The sequence below is a fragment of the Charadrius vociferus genome, unplaced genomic scaffold (genome assembly GCF_000708025.1).
Source record: "Charadrius vociferus isolate BGI_N301 unplaced genomic scaffold, ASM70802v2 scaffold15, whole genome shotgun sequence".
Lineage (NCBI taxonomy): Eukaryota > Metazoa > Chordata > Aves > Charadriiformes > Charadriidae > Charadrius > Charadrius vociferus.
The window spans coordinates 2468249-2486554 of NW_009650064.1; the positions used below are offsets into that span (position 1 = coordinate 2468249).

The 18306-nt window shown below is 35.3% G+C and overlaps 1 protein-coding gene across 3 annotated transcripts in view; it reads right to left on the reverse strand.

Annotated features, from left to right (window-relative positions):
• Positions 1-18306, reverse strand: part of RIMS2 (regulating synaptic membrane exocytosis 2) — a 340994-nt gene that overhangs the window by 212823 nt on the left and 109865 nt on the right. For 2 of the 3 annotated variants that reach the window (XM_009891810.1, XM_009891808.1), the window contains exons 3-8: positions 15381-15448; positions 13583-13702; positions 11636-11735; positions 10705-10828; positions 6126-6172; positions 4795-4907 (exon numbers count right to left, since the gene is read on the reverse strand). In XM_009891810.1, coding sequence (XP_009890112.1) covers positions 4795-4907; positions 6126-6172; positions 10705-10828; positions 11636-11735; positions 13583-13702; positions 15381-15448 — 572 coding nt within the window. Of the gene's footprint in view, positions 1-4794; positions 4908-6125; positions 6173-10704; positions 10829-11635; positions 11736-13582; positions 13703-15054; positions 15264-15380; positions 15449-18306 lie in introns of all 3 variants that reach the window. The other variant, XM_009891809.1, reaches the window with a different exon arrangement.

Here is an 18306-nt window from a genome sequence, read left to right on the forward strand (position 1 = left end):
GTCTACAGATAACATTTACAGTAGATTTAGAAATAACACTAACAAAAGGAATAGGTCAGCAAAGTGTGATTTAAAAGTGGGGTAGGAAACATGAGTTCAGCTTGACCACCTCTTTCACGAAGATTGTAGATGCATATTCAGAGACAGAAACAAGTACAGTTCACACACTGACAGCTTTGGTTGCTTTCTAGATTAAAGCAAGTAAAGTAAAAGGCTTTCTCTTTTCTGCAACTTTAAGAGGCATTTCTATAAAAAGCCCTCCTCAATATTTTAAGAACAATTAAAAGAAAGTTAGGGCTATCTGCTACTAGCATTACACGGGGGAAGATATAATCGATGTTTTTCAATTCTTTAGCAATCATGACAGAAATTATATATGGCATATACACAAAACCCTTGCATGAAATGGGATCTAGAGCATTTTTGCAAACCTAGTAGTTGCACTGCACACACAGATGCACTTATAACTCTACTTTTGTGATGTAACACTTCAGACCACACACAACCTTGTGGCTTCCAGTGGTTACATCAAGACTACATTGGTACAGGCAAATTCCTGGACCAACTACAAACTCCAGCCACTCTCCATCTTCAACTTACGGTGACAGCTAATGGAGTGGCACAGAAACGGTACTCCGTATGGGGAATGGACAGGAACAGGAGCACATGTTGACCCTCAGAGGGCCAGCGAGTTGGGGAACAGGAGCATGGGGGTAGGTCACAATAACCACAGCGATCTCACAGACTTTAATCTCCTTTACCTCCCTGCTCGGTTTTCCTGAGATTATTGATCTATTTCAAAGGGATGGAAAGAAGCTACTACTCAGTATTCACTTCCCTAAGAAATGTACTCAAAGCATAGAGACAGGCAGTATGATGATGGTTCTGTCACCCTCCTTGCTTACTTGGCATGCACAGATGCTGGAGAAATCTGTTCCACAAAATGTGTGAAGTAATCTGTTCTCACACCAAAGCAAGAGGATATATATGAAAATTTGACAGTCTGGATCACGGGTTTTGTCTGATGTACTCCTGTCCTCTGCGAGGTGCAGCAGCTGCACGCTGCCCCCACCCTGCACAGGCAGTACTGCATAGCCCAATGTACCGGTGCCAGAATGTGACCTACTCACGTACAATATAAGTAGATCCTCAGCGTGCTTCTGCTCTGTGTTACAAAGAAATACAGATACTCCAGAATATCGCAATCCTAAAAGGGATAGAGTATCTCCAACTATGCACCAAGGACCCTCACCTGCTGTATTCTGCCTTGGAAATGGAAGGCAATAGGCACATTGTATGCACTACCTAGAACTTTCCAGTTTTTGATGTTTGAGCAACAGTAATTTACTTGTGTAGATGTAGAAAGAGGACAAAAGAAAGGGGAAAAGGAAAAGGTGAAGGGGGAAGGGGAGCATGTCTCATACTTGACCTCATCCCCCCGGTATGCCGACATATCATGTCCTTCACAATGTACAATATCCGCTTTCTAATATGCTACAGATAATACAACTATAATTAATATACCTGTATTTTTATTGCTTTATAAACTGAGTATGTATGGAAAATCTACTGAAGTGGTTCTGTTGTTCAGCTGTATAAGGAAATAGATTAATTTTATAAATGACATTGCTTTTCTGTTAGAATTGCCACCAGTACAAAAATGAAATATTGTAATTTTATACCTGTATCCATTTACACGTTCTTCTAGTCATGCTATCAGTCTCTAAACCTAACTATTGCAAAAGCATTCCAAGTTACACTTTTCATGCAGTATTGAAAAAGTAGCCAGAATGCAGTAATGAAGCGAAGAACACCAACACACAAAGAATACTGACTTTTTCAAAATGATATTAAATGAAAAACAAATCAGTGAAAAAACACAGAAACAGCAACCAGACAAAGCAAATAACAATAAAGCAATAATTGCAATATCAGCCAGATACTCCCTGAAAGAACAACGTGGATCAAAAATGCCATAAAATAAACTGCACAAAATACAGATAAATTATTTATATACTTCGGTAAATTCTAATACACAGTAGTTTACTGTAGCTGCACATAATTTCTTCAATTAAATATGTATTTGGGCAGAATAATTATTAATGGAAAGAAGATTTCCTAGCTATGTGAAATGGTTTGCATCATGGAAATCCTATTCGCCAGCTCCGGACTGTCTTCTACAGAAGGCAACAGACCAATGCCAATACAAAGGAAAACATGGAAGACTGAACAAAGAAAGACATCCCTGAATAATAGAGTCATCACTGCAGCTAAACTGGCTAAAACCACACTGAACATAAAGAAATACATTCCAAAACACTATTAATATATAAACTCTTGAAGGATCTGTAGCACTGTCTGAATAAGGATGCATATATCCAAGTAATTATTCAAACACTTCAGACCTCCACCCAAACTGTAGGTATCTCTACTTCTGGCCACAATTCCTGTATTTCACAACCTATTGCACGCAGTTGCCCCAACAATGGCCCATCAGGACTACATGGCATTGTCCAAAAGTACCAAAAATACATGAAACACTTCCAAAGTCTTGCTTATCATCCGTTTCCTCAGATTCATCACACCTGTCCAAATTCATACACCATGGCCCAGAATGCCAACTGACCCACCACTTCCACAAAGAACAGCATCTTGTCTCCATCTACTGCCAGGGCTCTGCAGTTATTCTCCTGCCTAGGCACTCACCATAAAGAGCACATTCCCAACTACATTTGGAATTTAGCATTTCCTTCCATTTCCGTCTTAGCTATTTGGAATGAATGAGTGTTCATCAACTGTTCTATCAGAAAACAGCTGATTGAAAACACGGAAAACTGAAATAACGGTTGTGCTGTTAACATGATAACATGAAATACAGCTATTTCCAACTTTTCTTTAGCTGGTGAGGTACCATAGGTGTCCAAATTTTCAAACTGTCTTCTAATGCTAGGTGTGTACATCGGTACTTTAGAGAGTTACTGAGCATTTCTGACCTCAGTGTCAGTCAACTGGAGCTGTGTGTTCTCAGATATCAGCTGCTCTCTGAGGGAAACAAGGATATCGTGTAGGAGGAAGTATTTTATATAATTCCATACAGTATATAAGGGAGTACAAAGAGGACAAATGCAGGAAAGATCTTTAAATGCCTCCTAACATTATTTGCTTTCCTTAGATGGAAAGAAATGCTATCAACTTATTAATAAAGGCATTTACATCTTGAAACAAACAAAAAATAATTAAAAATAGGAACGATGCCTCCTTGAGTTAAACACTGAATGTGTGTGTCATTCCGAGACATAAAACCTTCTAGATTCTGTTAGTCTTAGTAAATTGGAATACACCTCCAAATCTCCTGATACTATTCTTATTCATCTCAAACTGCAGTATCCTATCAAACCACAAAATCAACAGACTTACTGACTTTACTAATAAATCCTAATCTTAAACTCCCAAATATTTTGTTTCTGATACTGAGAAAGTGTGGAAGTCAGTTCTGTGTGGTTCCTGTTTAGATCATCATTCTGCAGTCTCTGTGCAGTGGATGTCTGAGCAGCTAACTCAGGATCTTCAATTTCATGCTGGGAGCTAGGAACCAAAACCTTCTGACAGCCTAATCTTTTATGAGATTTAGCCAAAAGAGATTTCTTTCTCCCCTGTTTCCACTATCAACAATTTTTGCTGTCTTGTAAAAATAAATTGGTTTTCAGAAACTTTGATCTGTGTATTTTGACAGCTAATGTTCATGTTCCCTTGCCGTTGCAATTTGTGCAAAATATTCTGCAAGTCAAGATTTGTAGTTTTCCACTTATCCAAAAGATTGAGTCTTTCAAAGTAGTTAAGTACAACAGTCACAGAAAATTAAAAATTATATAGTATAGATGGCTGGTCTGATGAGCAAAACAAATAATGTCTCATGCATTGCAAATGGAGCCAACATGGCTGCTGAACAGACAAAAAAAATATTTCTTCCTCTCCTCTATCAATACCGTTAACCATTTCTATGAGACCTATACACAGTCTGCTTAGATTTTATGCATATTTTTATGGTGCACTCATTATCTTAACGCAAACAACTTGGAAGAAATATGAATGTGACACTTTCGTTTAACACCAGTTTTGCACTGCTTCCATTCCATTTTCCTCTCCTATTCAACATGTACCAGGCCACAACTGAGCACTTTTGAGAAATCACACTTTGGAGTTGTAAATGACACAGAAAGGCGTACAAAACTCTAGTTCTTCAGTTTAGTTCAAAAAATTACCCTTTTAAAGAAAACATTCAGGTAATGAACTTTGCTCTCAATGAGCGTAAAGAACAAAAGTAACACTGGTACAAACAATACAACATTAGTAAACAATCAAAGGGATAGCTGGGGAAAGGTATATATCAAGGCTAGTGCATAAAAAATAAGCAATATTAATGTCCAAGCACACAGGTAATAAAATCTACCAACTATACATTTAAGTGTTACAGTTGAAAAAGTGTATACACTCAACAGCACAAACATAACTGGAGGCTAAGATTAGGCCTTTCTGAAAATTTGACCCTACCAGTCCAGCTTAATAGATATATATACACATATGTATGCAAAATTCAACACATATAAAATTTCAAAAAGCTCATAAAATGGAATGTCCTTATGAAACTATGGCACTGCCTACATTGAGATATATAGCATTAACCAAAAAAAATAGCTAGTTTAACAAGAAATTTAGAGGTAGATTGCACTCTGCAGTGAGAGTTGTACATGCTGGAAAAAGCACAACACTAATATTAATGAAATGTTTACATACTGAAAGTTGTCCAGACAAGAACTGTGGAACATCCCTTAACATGCCAGGACTCATAGGAGAAGTCACTGAAATAGAAGGTCGGTCCATTTTTTGAGATTCAAATGAACTAGAACCTGTAATTATAAATGGAAATATTTTATAAATACTAGCACTTATGCATTTTTCACAATGTTCTTTAGAGAAAAATGGTACAAATATAACCAAGCATACAATAAAGTTGTGATAAATATCACTTTTTTATCCATTTAAAATTCTGAAATAATTATCCTCAATCTTTTGGTGCTCAGATGCAATCAAAAGCTTTTCAAGTTTATTATAGCTGCAAAATGTCATCTGAAGAATATACAATAAAAAATAGTTTATTAAAATATTTCTGACTGTAATTATGTCAGTAAGTTGAAGGCCCAAAATTCCTAAGTAGCAGTTATTTTTCCCTTTGACCACTTTACTGTGGCTAAAGGAATTCAGTCTTCTGAAGGGCACTTATTCTCTTGTACAATCAGATTAATTTTTGATTTGATTTTTACAAAAACATCAAGATGCATGTAACGGTTTTTGCGCATTTTATTTCAAACGTACAAGGTCTGCAAACTGTCAGAGGACAAGTTTTGACATAGAAAACATAAAGTAAAAGTGAAGCATTTTTATAAATACAAAGGACATTCCACATCTGACAGAACATTAAATGGATTTTTATTTTAAGACTTGGCTGATCAGTGAAAAGTTATTGGAGGAGTTTTTCACGTTATTATAATCAAGTTTATGCCACTGCATTTATTCATGGCTTCTGTTATAAAAGAGTTCTAAAACAATGATAAAAAATAACTCCAGGCTGAAATCCATCTTATCAGATCTAAGCCAAAGAACAAGTTATTTTCCCCACATGAAATACTGGTTTTGCTGATATAAAGAGTGCTGAATGTTTTTAATAAAGTAGAAGTATTCTGATTTCAATGTAGCTATCTCTCAGGTTGTAAATAAAGAACGTTTCAACCCCATTTTTAGTTTATAAGGTTCAGTTGAAATGCAAACCAACAAAACAGGAAATTAAAAATTACTATCAATTTTCCTGTATATGAGTTAGAATTATGGGTTATTTCAATCAAAAATAGCCTAAGCTTATAAGCAAATGTCAAACCTAAAACAAAATATCCTGACTTTTGATAGTTTATTATTAAACAAAGGTAGATAGATAATACAGTAAGATGACATACTGAGACAAATACGGACAAAGAGACGAGAGCTATACTGACTGTAGATGACATTTTTCAATCTATTTGTGCTTACATAAAAGAGAGAGAAGATTTTCCTACCCCACAATTGAAACTTACTGGACTCCAGCTGTGCATGTGTGCTGTCAGGTATTCTGGGAATGTCCCTGAAATCAGGAAAAGTAAGACAGGCTGATCCTTTATCTAACAAGCATATTCAAATTTCAGTTACACTATAAAACTTCTCAAGCCACCACGGAACACCTCAGGAAAGGCGTATGATCCTCTGGCTATCTGCAGCCATGGGGAAGATTTATCTTTTATCCAGTAATAATAATTTCAGTTGCAAATTAAAGCCTACAGAACAAGTGGTTTGGTGAATGCAGGAGAGACGCTGCACAGTCCCAAATTAAATAATTCAGTAAATAGAAAAACAGAACAATGTCAGAGTTAATGGTAGACTAAAACTGTGAGTAGTAGACTTTATTATGACATCATACATTGATTCAATTTATTGGACCTTCACTCAAACATACTAGACTGCCAATAATGGCTATCCCAATATGTCCTTTAGTGTCCTTGAACCCCAAATTTAGACAATCTTACCTTTTCCATGACTAAATAAGATGAGCAATTTCATTTGGCAAAATTGCATACTTGCGTACAGATGAGAGGTTGCATCACCTGTATTAAGTTGTGTGTACAGCTATGTAATTTTAAAGCACTCAGTCCCAATGACTAAGTACTTCATTACACCCACCCCAACCCAAAGGAACATATGCTTCCTGCGAGGGGCAAACATTACTGTATGCTAACAAAAACTATCAATATGCTAATAAATCATTTTGGAGGTATTTGAGCAAAACCAAGCAAGTTGAAGAGCTTCAGCTCTTCTCTGTTTGGCGGCCTCTGTGAGGAGAGGCCGGGGCTGCCCTGTGCCGGACACAGCCGGTTCCAAGGGACCCACCGCAGGGCTCAGCTGAGCCTGTCGGCCAAGATGGCGGTGCCTCTGTGATAACATATTTAAGAAAGGGTAAAAAAAAAAGCTGTGCTGCAGCTGTGAGAGAGAGGAGTGAGAAAATAAAAAACCGCAAAACCCAAGAGAGAAACATGCCCGCAGACCCCAAGGTCAGAGGAGAAGGAGGGGGAGGAGGACGGATGGCAACCCCAGTTGCCCATCCCCCGGCGCTGCTTGGCAGGGAGGGGAGGTAGAAGAGCGGGAAAAAAAGGAGTGAATTTGAGCCTGGGAAGAAGAGAGGTGAGGGGAAGGTGGTTTTATTTTTGTTTTTATTTCTCAGTATCCTATTCTCTTATTAATTCCTAATAAATTAAATTAATCTTCCCTAAGTCGAGTCTGTTTTGCCCATGATGGTAATTACTGAGTGATCTCCCGCCCGATCCTTATCTTGACCTGTGAGCTTTTCTGTCTTATTTTCTCCCCCTGTCCTGCTGAGGAGGGGAAGGGGGAGAGTGGCTGGGTGGGTGTTTGGTGGCCAGCCAAGGTCAACCCACCATGAAGGTATATGCAAAGAAAGGGGAAGTTAAAAATGCTTTTGGTGATATCTACTGTCTCATACAATGAAAAAAAAAGTGTGTAATGCATACAAATAAAACTTATCTATTTACTTTTTAGTATACTGTTTCCAAACATTTTTCAAGGCTCACTAGAAAGATAGCTTTACTAAGCAGATTGAGGAATCTTTCAAAGTGAGTTGTTGCACAGTACTCAATAACTCAAACGAATCAGAAGGCATCCAACTGCTGTGACTACCTGCTATAGACAAGGAAAAATCACTGTCTCTGTTGTTAGTAAGCAAAACTTGTCAGAAACGCTATCATTTATACTTCTAAAGTATAGATTTCCCAGTATTTCAGGGTAGTGTGAATGGTATTTCGTACCAGGAACTCTCACTGAGATAAACAGATGTAGGAGAAGCGGAATTAGTTTTATGCATCTCTTTACATTTTAGGATATGTTCCACTGCAAGCAGATTGTGTAGAATAATTAATAAAACACAATACATCATTCCTTCCAAATTCAAAACAGTAGTAACTATGAAAATAACAAGCATTTTTAAAATAACTATTTCTGAGAATTTGAAAGCAGAAAATAGATAAGTTCTTGTGTATAAGAGACAGCTTAGCTTGTCATCTTCAGTTTTCACAGCAGTCTGCCCATAATAAAATGAAGAAGAACTAACAATTGTGTTTACTGGAACTGGTTTTGTATTCAGAATATCAGGATGTGACAACAGGTTCTCTTTCTCAGCTAAGTTAATTGCCAGTAACCGTCTGTAGATTCCTGGCATGAGTTAGCGCGTTGCCATGAGACCATCAAGAGAGTCTTTTTATAAGTAATAGGATCTACCTCAATGCAAAAGTTAAATCCTTCAAGTGGGCATCAATTATTCTAATTGAAATAATTATCACTTCTGACATCTGGTAAATGTGAACTTTTAATGATTTTAAATACATTGAAACTTTCTTCCCTGGGGCAGAACACAGACCTATGGTGTTATGTTTCCTTGGGCAACCATTAGATATTAATTTTTACAGTCCCTTTGATTATATCCTGAAATCTTCCAAACTGAGAAGATAATATGGTATTTCCAGTTCATCAGCTCAAGTCTCAGGAAAAACATTTAGAAAGTCATGTTGTCAATATCAAAATCCAGAGAGTTACATACATCTAACCAGAATCTAACACCTTACCAACTTGCAGAAAGTATTTGTCACTGAGACTTCAGTTATAAACCCATTTAGATTAGTAATTGGTGCTTTGGAGGGGAAAACCCTCTTCTAAATTTACTAAAAAAAAAAAAGACACTGGGAATCAAGTACACAGACCAACTTTTTTAGGCCTGATCTGGCTCAGTTCTTCAGACTATGTGGCAAGCAGTTAATGCTGAAGAAGGCATCTTGAGAGCCCACATCACCTTCTTTAAGGAATTACAGATGAGCTGCTCTAGTGACAGCAAGTGGAGCACATGGTAATATAACAGAAGACATGATGATAAGGAAGGTAAGCAACAGACAGAAAAAATAAAAGCACAAGAAAGAATACAGGAGGTTTCACACAATGAAGAGAATGCAGAAAGAGAAAAAAAATGCGTATTTTCAAGATGCCAGCAGTTCCTTGAAACTTTTGCTAAAAACTTCTGTTTGAGAGACATTATGAAATATCTTAAACCTGTATGAAATGAATTTGAAACCTCCTTTTCTGAGACATTATTCTTCTACTAGTATTAGCATTACTATTATATCTAAAACTCCCAAGTTATGCAAAGGTTTTTAATGATAGGACAGTTGATACAGCCTTTACCCTGAAGGGGTTGCAATGCAATATGTATATAGGAGAAAACTTCTCATCTCAGTGACAAGATAAAGCAGTTTTTGTTTTTATCGTTTGTTTAAAATTGTCAAACCAAGTTAAGTTCCTACATGTTAAGCTCCTCATGTGTCGAACACATTAAGTTCCTATTATACCTGAACTGATAACAAATTATCCTCACTGAAATTCCATCCTCAGATTATATGGTTCTAGAAATTTTTTTAGTACCTCTTAATTTTTATTTGTTATGTTACCCATGTATCTCATATAAAGCTAAGATAACTATGTGCATCTTATACAAAATAAAGGGGTAAATATATTTATGAATATATAATTACAGAATCATAGAACAGCCTGGGTTGGAAGGGATCTTGAAAGACCATCTGGTCCAACCTCACATGGCAAAGGGACCCTAGATGAGATTACCTGGCACCCTGTTCTGTTGCATCATATATATCATAATAAATTCTGTGGGGGAAAAGAGAAATTTTTTAACAATTGTAGGCATCTTCAAATTCAGTGGAAAGCATCCCGCTCTTCACAGCCCTGATGTGATCAGCTATGGAACTTCCAATGGAGAAGTAAAAAAGGGGTGGATGTGGCTGCAGGCTGTAGGAACTTGGAAGAAAAAGAACAGATGAAGGGGAAGTATTCTCTGTCCGATGTAACAAAGCAACTACAAACGCCCTATTGCTATGCAGGAAATGTTTAAGTTTAGACATTGAGAGATAGGTCTGAAAGTTAAGAATACTAGGCCATATAAAGCACCAAAGAAAAAGTCCCACACAGTGCTAGCAATTCATTCAGATATGTTCTGTATTAGATAACAAGAAATAATTTAATAGATTTCATAGATTAAGATGATGAGAATGTGGATTGAAGAGCTTCCAAGCATATGATTATGTCATTAGCATACTGTATTTCGGGCAAAAGTCTACATTGCAGGCTTTCATTAAATAGAGTTCATCAGTTGATAGACCAAATATGAACATATAATTATATACATATTCTATAAAAACAGGAATGGAGGAATAAAAATCAAGAGTCAACTGCAACAACAAAGAGTGCAACCACAGTTTCAGAGACAATATAGGCTGGATCACCAACTAAACAACCACAGAAGGGAACCTTTTTTTGACCGTATTAGTAGATAGTGCCTGGGACTCTCTCAGAGAATACAGGATTTCACACCAGCTCTTTTACTTACTGGTGTGATCTATCATTCCAGCTATGTTTTTGGTGTACAGAATTTTGTATACAATTTTACTGTTTACAGTGTTCATGAATCTGTTTAATATGCTCTGCCCTAGAAGTGAAATTTAACCAAATTTTTTCATATTTAATACAAACTTTTAAAAAATTACTTACCCTATTGGTCTTGAAACAACAAGCTCCACTTGTGGCTCAGGTTTGGATTCTAAAATGATGTTATACACCTCCTCAAAGGTGGCTCCTTGTAGTAGCCTTCCATTCCATTCTAATACTTCATCACCTATAATTTCAGTAATAACACTTTGCTTAGGAAGTCTGCTGTGGACTATACTTACAATGACAAGTTAAGCCATTCTACTGTCAGTTCACTGCATTGTGAAACCTGTGCCGTCGAACAAGTTTGAGGTCCTTCACACAGTAAAATTCTGAGTGTTAAAGGTTTTCTGCAGCTCAGCTTCAAATACATAGAGTTCAGTGAAACAATAGTATCATCAGTAGGACCCCTATTTAATTAGATATAGCTCTTACTCACTTTGGCAGCTGTGGCTCACAGAAAACCCAACATGCTCTTTAGAAATGCAGATCTTTAAAAGAGCATATCTCATCAACTTACTATTTTTAAGATCCATTTACCTCTACAAGTTTCATATTTAAGGGTCAGATAGATAGTTCTTATGTTAATAATTAATATTTCTTGCACATTCTCCAATCTAGCAATCCATGATTTGCATGTTGGGATAGAAGCAGTTTCTTAGCTGAGCTGGTTCTGTTCGCACATTTGTAAGAGCTTGATTTGCACTAAATAAAACATACACCACAAAATAACTGGGCAGGACACCAGTGGAATATTGAGCATAAAAACATGATTCTATGAATAAAAATGTTAAAATACGATTTTGAACAACATAAGAATTTATATATTTAACAAAAGCAGCAATGTCAATAATCTAGTAACTGAACATCAGGTTGAATTATGCAGTAGTTCATCACACCTATTTAACATAATTTCACATCTAATTAAACTGGCTTGCTTGTTACCAGCTTCAGAAAAGCAACTCAGCAGTATAGATCTATAGCAGATACATACCTGGTCTAAGATGCCCCACTGTATCAGCTAAGCTTCCCTTTTTAACTTTGGTGATAAATGCGCAGAGTCGACCTGATTCAGTCATCTTTCCTCCTACTACCTGTTTCAAAGAGGAAGTATTTTCATAGAATGAAAATTACTTTAAATGATTTAAATGTTCTGGCAACAGAAAGAAGAATTCAACTATTTCCTTGGTTTTTAGGCAGTCCAGATAAGATGGATACACTTGAAAAAATACCACAGAATGTTGGCTATGACAGGTTATGTTTGCATCTATTCTGGCTATTTGTGTAATATAAACACAATGCAAATACAGAATGCTAAAGCTTTTAAACTTTAGCAAATGTATGTATAGTAATTCACTGTATTATAAATTACCACCCCCAAAAAGTAAGGTATTGGTCATTAGACTGGTCATTAGACTGCTTATTTCAATACCTTTTAACTGAAAACATTCTGTTACATTAACGTAACAGAACTCATGATGTTCACACTAAGCATCAAACATCCCAATTAATCAAATTTGCTTTGGCTGGACAAGTCAGATGAAAATACTTGTCATACTGAAGATTTCTCTACAGGAAACTTCAACAGGTTTGACTGTAATATTTATCTTGGAATCAGGAGATTCACATATCAGAATCGGTTATAACTGCATAATCTTCAAATTCTTATGGTTTCTTAATATTATTCATATTGGGATTTAAAATCCAGTTTAGGTTATTTTCAATAATGTAAATACTTGAAAATTTGGGTCAGGAGTAACTGCTGAAAATCACTCTTTTCAGACATCTATAGAGATCAAAAAGTAGTTACTCTTGAATCTAAACTATTCATGAATCTCAGTGAAGAGTTCATCTTTATAATAGAAGATTTTAGAATTTTAAACTTAGAAGTTTAAACAAAAAGTACTTCATAGTAGCACTGTTAGTCTCTTCTCTTACATTTTCCAACATTAAGACAATAACACACATTCCAAAAGTGATGCTCAACTGGCTTCTCCATTGACTTCAAAATAAAATCATTTGTCAATTAAATTAAAAAGTGAAAAATTTCCAAAGCATGTTAGTATATGTTATAAGTAACTATACTGATTTAATCCCCATTTACAGTGTATGACTATAGTCTTATCCATGTACCCAAAGTGAAGTCACTGTCAGTTAAATAGAAAATGGAGAATTAATCAAAGTTCTTAATGATTTGTCACAACAGGGATGCTGAGTCAAAATAAATACATGCTTGTTTCTTTTACTGTGCATAATTCATTCTCATTCTTGTATTGCTGGAACTGCAAATAATAATATCTCACAAAAATGAGATCAACATATGAGCTAGAAATAGCTTCATAATGTCTTCTAAGAGTAGTGCACCGTGAAAAAGATGCAAACACATTACTTTGTGATAATATAAAACAAATACTAAATAATTCTCTGTCTTGTATATTTAAAATGTAGCAAATCAAACAATCAGGGGGGAGGGGGGAGGGAAATCCAGAATCAGGCTCTTTCATTGGCAGACTCTGCTCTGGATTGAAATGTCATTAACTTCCAGGTGTCTCCCAGATCTTCAAAAGAGGGAATTTATCTTTCACATTTTTCCCCTCTTGCGGGGAACAGCAGGTATGCCATGGTGCAATCCTCAATACCGATGAAAGCAGACAGGGCTTTGCTTGCCCAGCAAGGATACAATTAGTACCTTGCAGAGCAGACATTCTCAGCAAACTTGTGAAAACACTAGTCCTTCAGAAAAATACAATTTTTTGAGCCTGTCAGGGACTCTGTAAAATTACTCTTAGTAATTGATATAAAATGTCTCTATATTGCAATTTTGAGAATGATAAGACATTATAGATATTGGTATACATACACTATACAATATGAGAATACTTTCATTATAAAGGTAGCTAGTTTAACTGAGAGAGTTGTTAGTTCCAAAATTATTCATTACCTTCAAACCAAGCATTGCTCCTGAGTCTCTAGGCACACTTCCATCTTTTAGTCGTTTATTTAACAAAATCCGACCAATGAGACGGTCTCCATCTTTGGATGGTTGCCACGTTACTGGATGCTATCATATGGTGTCAATGGAAAATACAGTGAATAGAATTTTAAAGAAAAATATTTCAGTAATACTTTTAATTTCCTGATATGTTTCAAAAATGCCATGAAAGTATTATGATTACACTAATATTTAATGTAAAAGAGTAACAGAAAACTGTGCTGGAAAAGATTTATTTGGATATATAGTCCATCACAATATATGTCTAATATTTAATAACATTATCGATTTTACTAAATAAAATTTTTAAATATATAGAATGATCTTCATGTCTTGATTAGACAGACAGAGACAACTATACAGAGTTATCTACACACAATGACTATCACACCTGACTACTGACCAAAAAACCCATAGAGGTCTACTATAAGGGTAATACTGAAAAAGAAGTTTAACTCAAAACAGAAATTTGGTGTAAGACATTTCTTCTTTTTCCACTATTCCAAACAAGTCAGTTTTCTCTGACTGAAAAACTTTTTCAGCGTTTTACTTTCTCTCAGTAGTAGTACATTAAATATTATAGAATACATTAAAAGGTATAGTCATTACCCTATTTAAATGTATTGTTTTTTTCTTGGAATAATTACTTCCTATATGAAGCATCGTTACAGTGAACTTTATTATTCCATTACTATACATGGGCACAGTTATACTTGTATATTGGCATAATTAATAAAATTTTAACATTTTATTTTGTGTAATCATAGTACTTTTTCATACAAAAATACTATTTCATGCTCTATTTCATGCAAAATTAGCAGGCACAGACAAATCTGCTCCCATTACGACTAATGATTCTAAAAAGATTTTTCATAATCTCCACCAAACAGAAAGCAAAAATAAAAAATATCAAAGCAGATGGCAAAGCCTTTAATTCTGCACAATACTGCACAAAAATGGCATGGCAACAAAACAAAAGAACAACCATGACAGTGAAAGGGAAAAAAGAAAAACAACTTTTCTGTGCAGAGAGACCAAATTTTCTCCCTTTTTCACCTGGGGTTTAAACTATTTATTTAATTTCAGCCCCAGGAGCTTGAACACAGTAAATCAAATAAGCCAATCAGTAGAATCCTTATAGTTAATTACTTTATACTTGAAGTTAATACCATGACATGCTACTATGCAACCATAAGAACACATTCCTTTATGCCTCTCAATTTTTTTCTTAGGCTGCCAAACAGTAAAAGCTGCATGCATGCAGAGACTTTTCATTTGTTTTTCTTTTCTGCACCTTAAGAAATGCTACATTGTCTCTAGAAACACCCTATCTTTTATTTTATGCACTATTTTAATGAGTGACAGAGAGCAAACAAAGACCAAATGAGCAGGTTAAAATGCAGGCTCCATAATCTCAGTACCTTCTCGCTATGGCTATGTTCCTCGTTTAGAGTTGTGCTACTACACGTATCTACCCCAGAGTCTTTTATCTGAGGCTCAGACCATTCCAAGTCCTCTTCCAAAGAGTGGCCACCAAAGCACACCATTTTCTTTTGCCTCTCGGATAAGGTGTTAGAATCCAACAAAACTGCCTGCTCACTAGTTTTTCTTTTTCCCCTTTGACTGTCCCCTATAGGTGTGGGATAAAAAAAAGGATACAAAAAAGAAAACATGCAAAGGTGTAAATAAAACAAAGGAAACGTGAAATGATAAAGGAAACTAAATGGTAAGGCTCCACATGTCTCACCAAAGACATTGGGGATGCCTCACTGCTATGCCAAGACGTATGGTCCAACCAGTTGTAATCCATGTCTCCTGTGAGAATCAGACAGACAAGATAGTGCAGTAAAGGAAAGGTGAAAGAAAGGACAGACAAAGATACAGTAAAATTGTAAAGACTTCTGATTATCCTATCTGATTCATAGCTTCTCCTAGCAGGACTTGCAAAGTGCTTCCAAGAAGAATTTAGGGCTCCGACAACAGAGTATGTGAAATACGAAATAGAGTGAGGAAGGAGATATGTTTGTGTGTGTGTGTGTGTGCATAAATTTATGTATAGTAAAAAGCATCATTGCTTCAGAGTTTTTAACTGTTTCTATGAAACTAGGTACAATATTAAATGAAAAGGCAATTTGTATTGTATTGCTAACAATTTTCAGAAAGGAAAGCATTTGAATATGGAATGAGTTTTCTTCTAAAGAAACAGTTTTGTCTTAAGGAATGTGTATCTTTCCTTTTCTAACACAAATTAGTATTTATTCTAATCACTGTAATAAATTACTTAAAACAACAGTATTCTGTATACAGCTGTACAGTAGATGATGTTTTAAGGAAAGTTAAATTATCTGTTACATACAATTGATAAGAAAAACAAATATAGAAAGTATTTTTAGAATAAAAAGCGTATTAGCTTTGCTTGAAGTTCCCAGAGAAATGTCTAGTGGTTAAATATCAGGAAGAATTCTAGAAAGTACAAGTACCTCATACTGGGAATAAATGCCTAGGGTTTTGTCAAAATATGTATGTATTTTATAGAATCAGAATTTAACCTGTATGGCAGACACATGGCAGGAAGAAAGGTTTAAAAAACAGTTTTAAAGAAAAGGTCTACATTAATGCTGCTGTCCATAAGGCTGGAGAATGACTCATGCATTTTAATAAAACATTCTCTTTTATGTAGTTACTTTAAATTGTAAATTATGCCCACACATTTTGCATTATTTTGTTTCCCTTGCTCTTTTTTTTTTTTCCTCAACACATGACATGGTGAGGAAATAAGACATGGTACGTGAAAAATACTTTGTTATGACATGCTACGTAATATTTTGATACAGTTGTATGCAGGAAAAAATATTGACTTTTCTATCGAATTTCATGACCAAAAGAACACTAAACCAAAGTAGTTCTGCTCTTTTTAGTACAGACCCAAACCAACATTTTTCTATTTCCAGTACTTCAGATCCTACTTTAACATTGCTCAATCTATTCCTCTGAAACTACATCAATAAGTTGGTGAAATACCACTAATTGGTCTCATCATGGTCTTAACACTTGTCTAGAAAATTTTACAGGGAGGATGTGAAGATACAGCCCCATAAAACTAAGCTAGAAAAAGCTAATACATGCTTTAGAAAAGCAAAATATAGTCTCCTTAGAGGGATGGTATGTACAATAAGAAATACGGCCTATTTTCACTTGTTTTCTCTTAATATATAGACTTGCATATGCTATAAATAAAAAAAAATCAAGCCTCATTTTCATTTTAAAGAAGGAAACATACAGAATACAAAGGTTTTATTTTTAGAAAGACACTTTGAACTTGGTCCCTTACATTTTGCAGAAACATTGTAGCATATTAAATATCCTTTGATTTCATAATAACAATATTATTTTGAAGTTTTAACTAATTCATATTTTCTAAGTAATAAACAGGCCTTCTGTTAATGTATTAACTGTGTTTCTTGATTCTTGAAAGGAAAACATTTTAAAATTGGAAATTCTCACCAAAACTGTGTTTCTCATGACTGTTAACATCTTGACTATATGACAGATACAAGTATGGCTATCCTGCCAACGGGAAAAAAAATATTCTGAAAGCTAATAATATTTTGTAAAAGGTACTTCTGCCATTGAATTTCCAGTGCTGTCTCACCGCTGACTCCAAAAACATCTCTTCAGGGGAACTGAGTGAAATCACCAGTGAGCTCATGAAGATCTAGCCTTTACTGCATAAATATACATTTAGAGATATCCAGAAGATAACAAGAGGTCCAGTCTACATATGGCTTGTTTTAGAAATCCAGGTTTTAAAATATAATTTTAAATGGATCTTAAGTGAGGAAAACTCATCTCATTATAGTAATGATGACTTCTCACCTCTAATTGCGTGAACTAAAGGCACATGAGCCCATACTGTTTTTTTTTCCCAGCAGTTATTTTCTGTGTCATCAATACAGCTGCTGTACCCAAACCCAAAGGCTGACTAAAATGTTGTAATTGGGTTCCCTATAAATTGGTATCTAATTCTAGGAGCAGGGCACTGAAACAAAATGGGCTTTATAATCAGAACAGTTAAAATTGATCATTCTCACTGATTCTAATTCCTGACTATTTCTGAGAAACGGTGTATTTTCACTGAAATAACTAAATTTAAATATATCTACCTTAGGCATTAAGAATCTACCAGTGCAAATTACTGGTCATTTTTTAAGGTTTTAAAATTCTCAGCAACAATCTCAGCTATCACCTACAATCTCAAAGAAGTCACCAGAAAGGAAGCCAGGCCTATAGTTATTATGTTCTTGCTCTTCTACAGTGAGCATAGGACTTTACCTGTACTTTATGAAACCCATAATGTTTTTGCTAGTTCTCCTGTTCATGCCTTTTCTCATATTAATTACACAGTTTTGTATGAGTTTGTCAAGAGCAAGGATTCCTATCAAACCAAACTTTTATTTGTGTGTCTACATAGAAAATAACTTCTTAAAAACAGCAAAATAAGTTATTGAAAAGTTGAGGCCCCTGAGATGTACTGACCATATACACATTCCCACTGCAAACGTGTGTATACTTAGTCACCAAAAACGGGTCCAGTCTTCACTTGCCACTTGCACGTCCACAATACAGGCATATAGGCATACACTCAAAGGCTTAAATTAGCTTTACAGTAATTG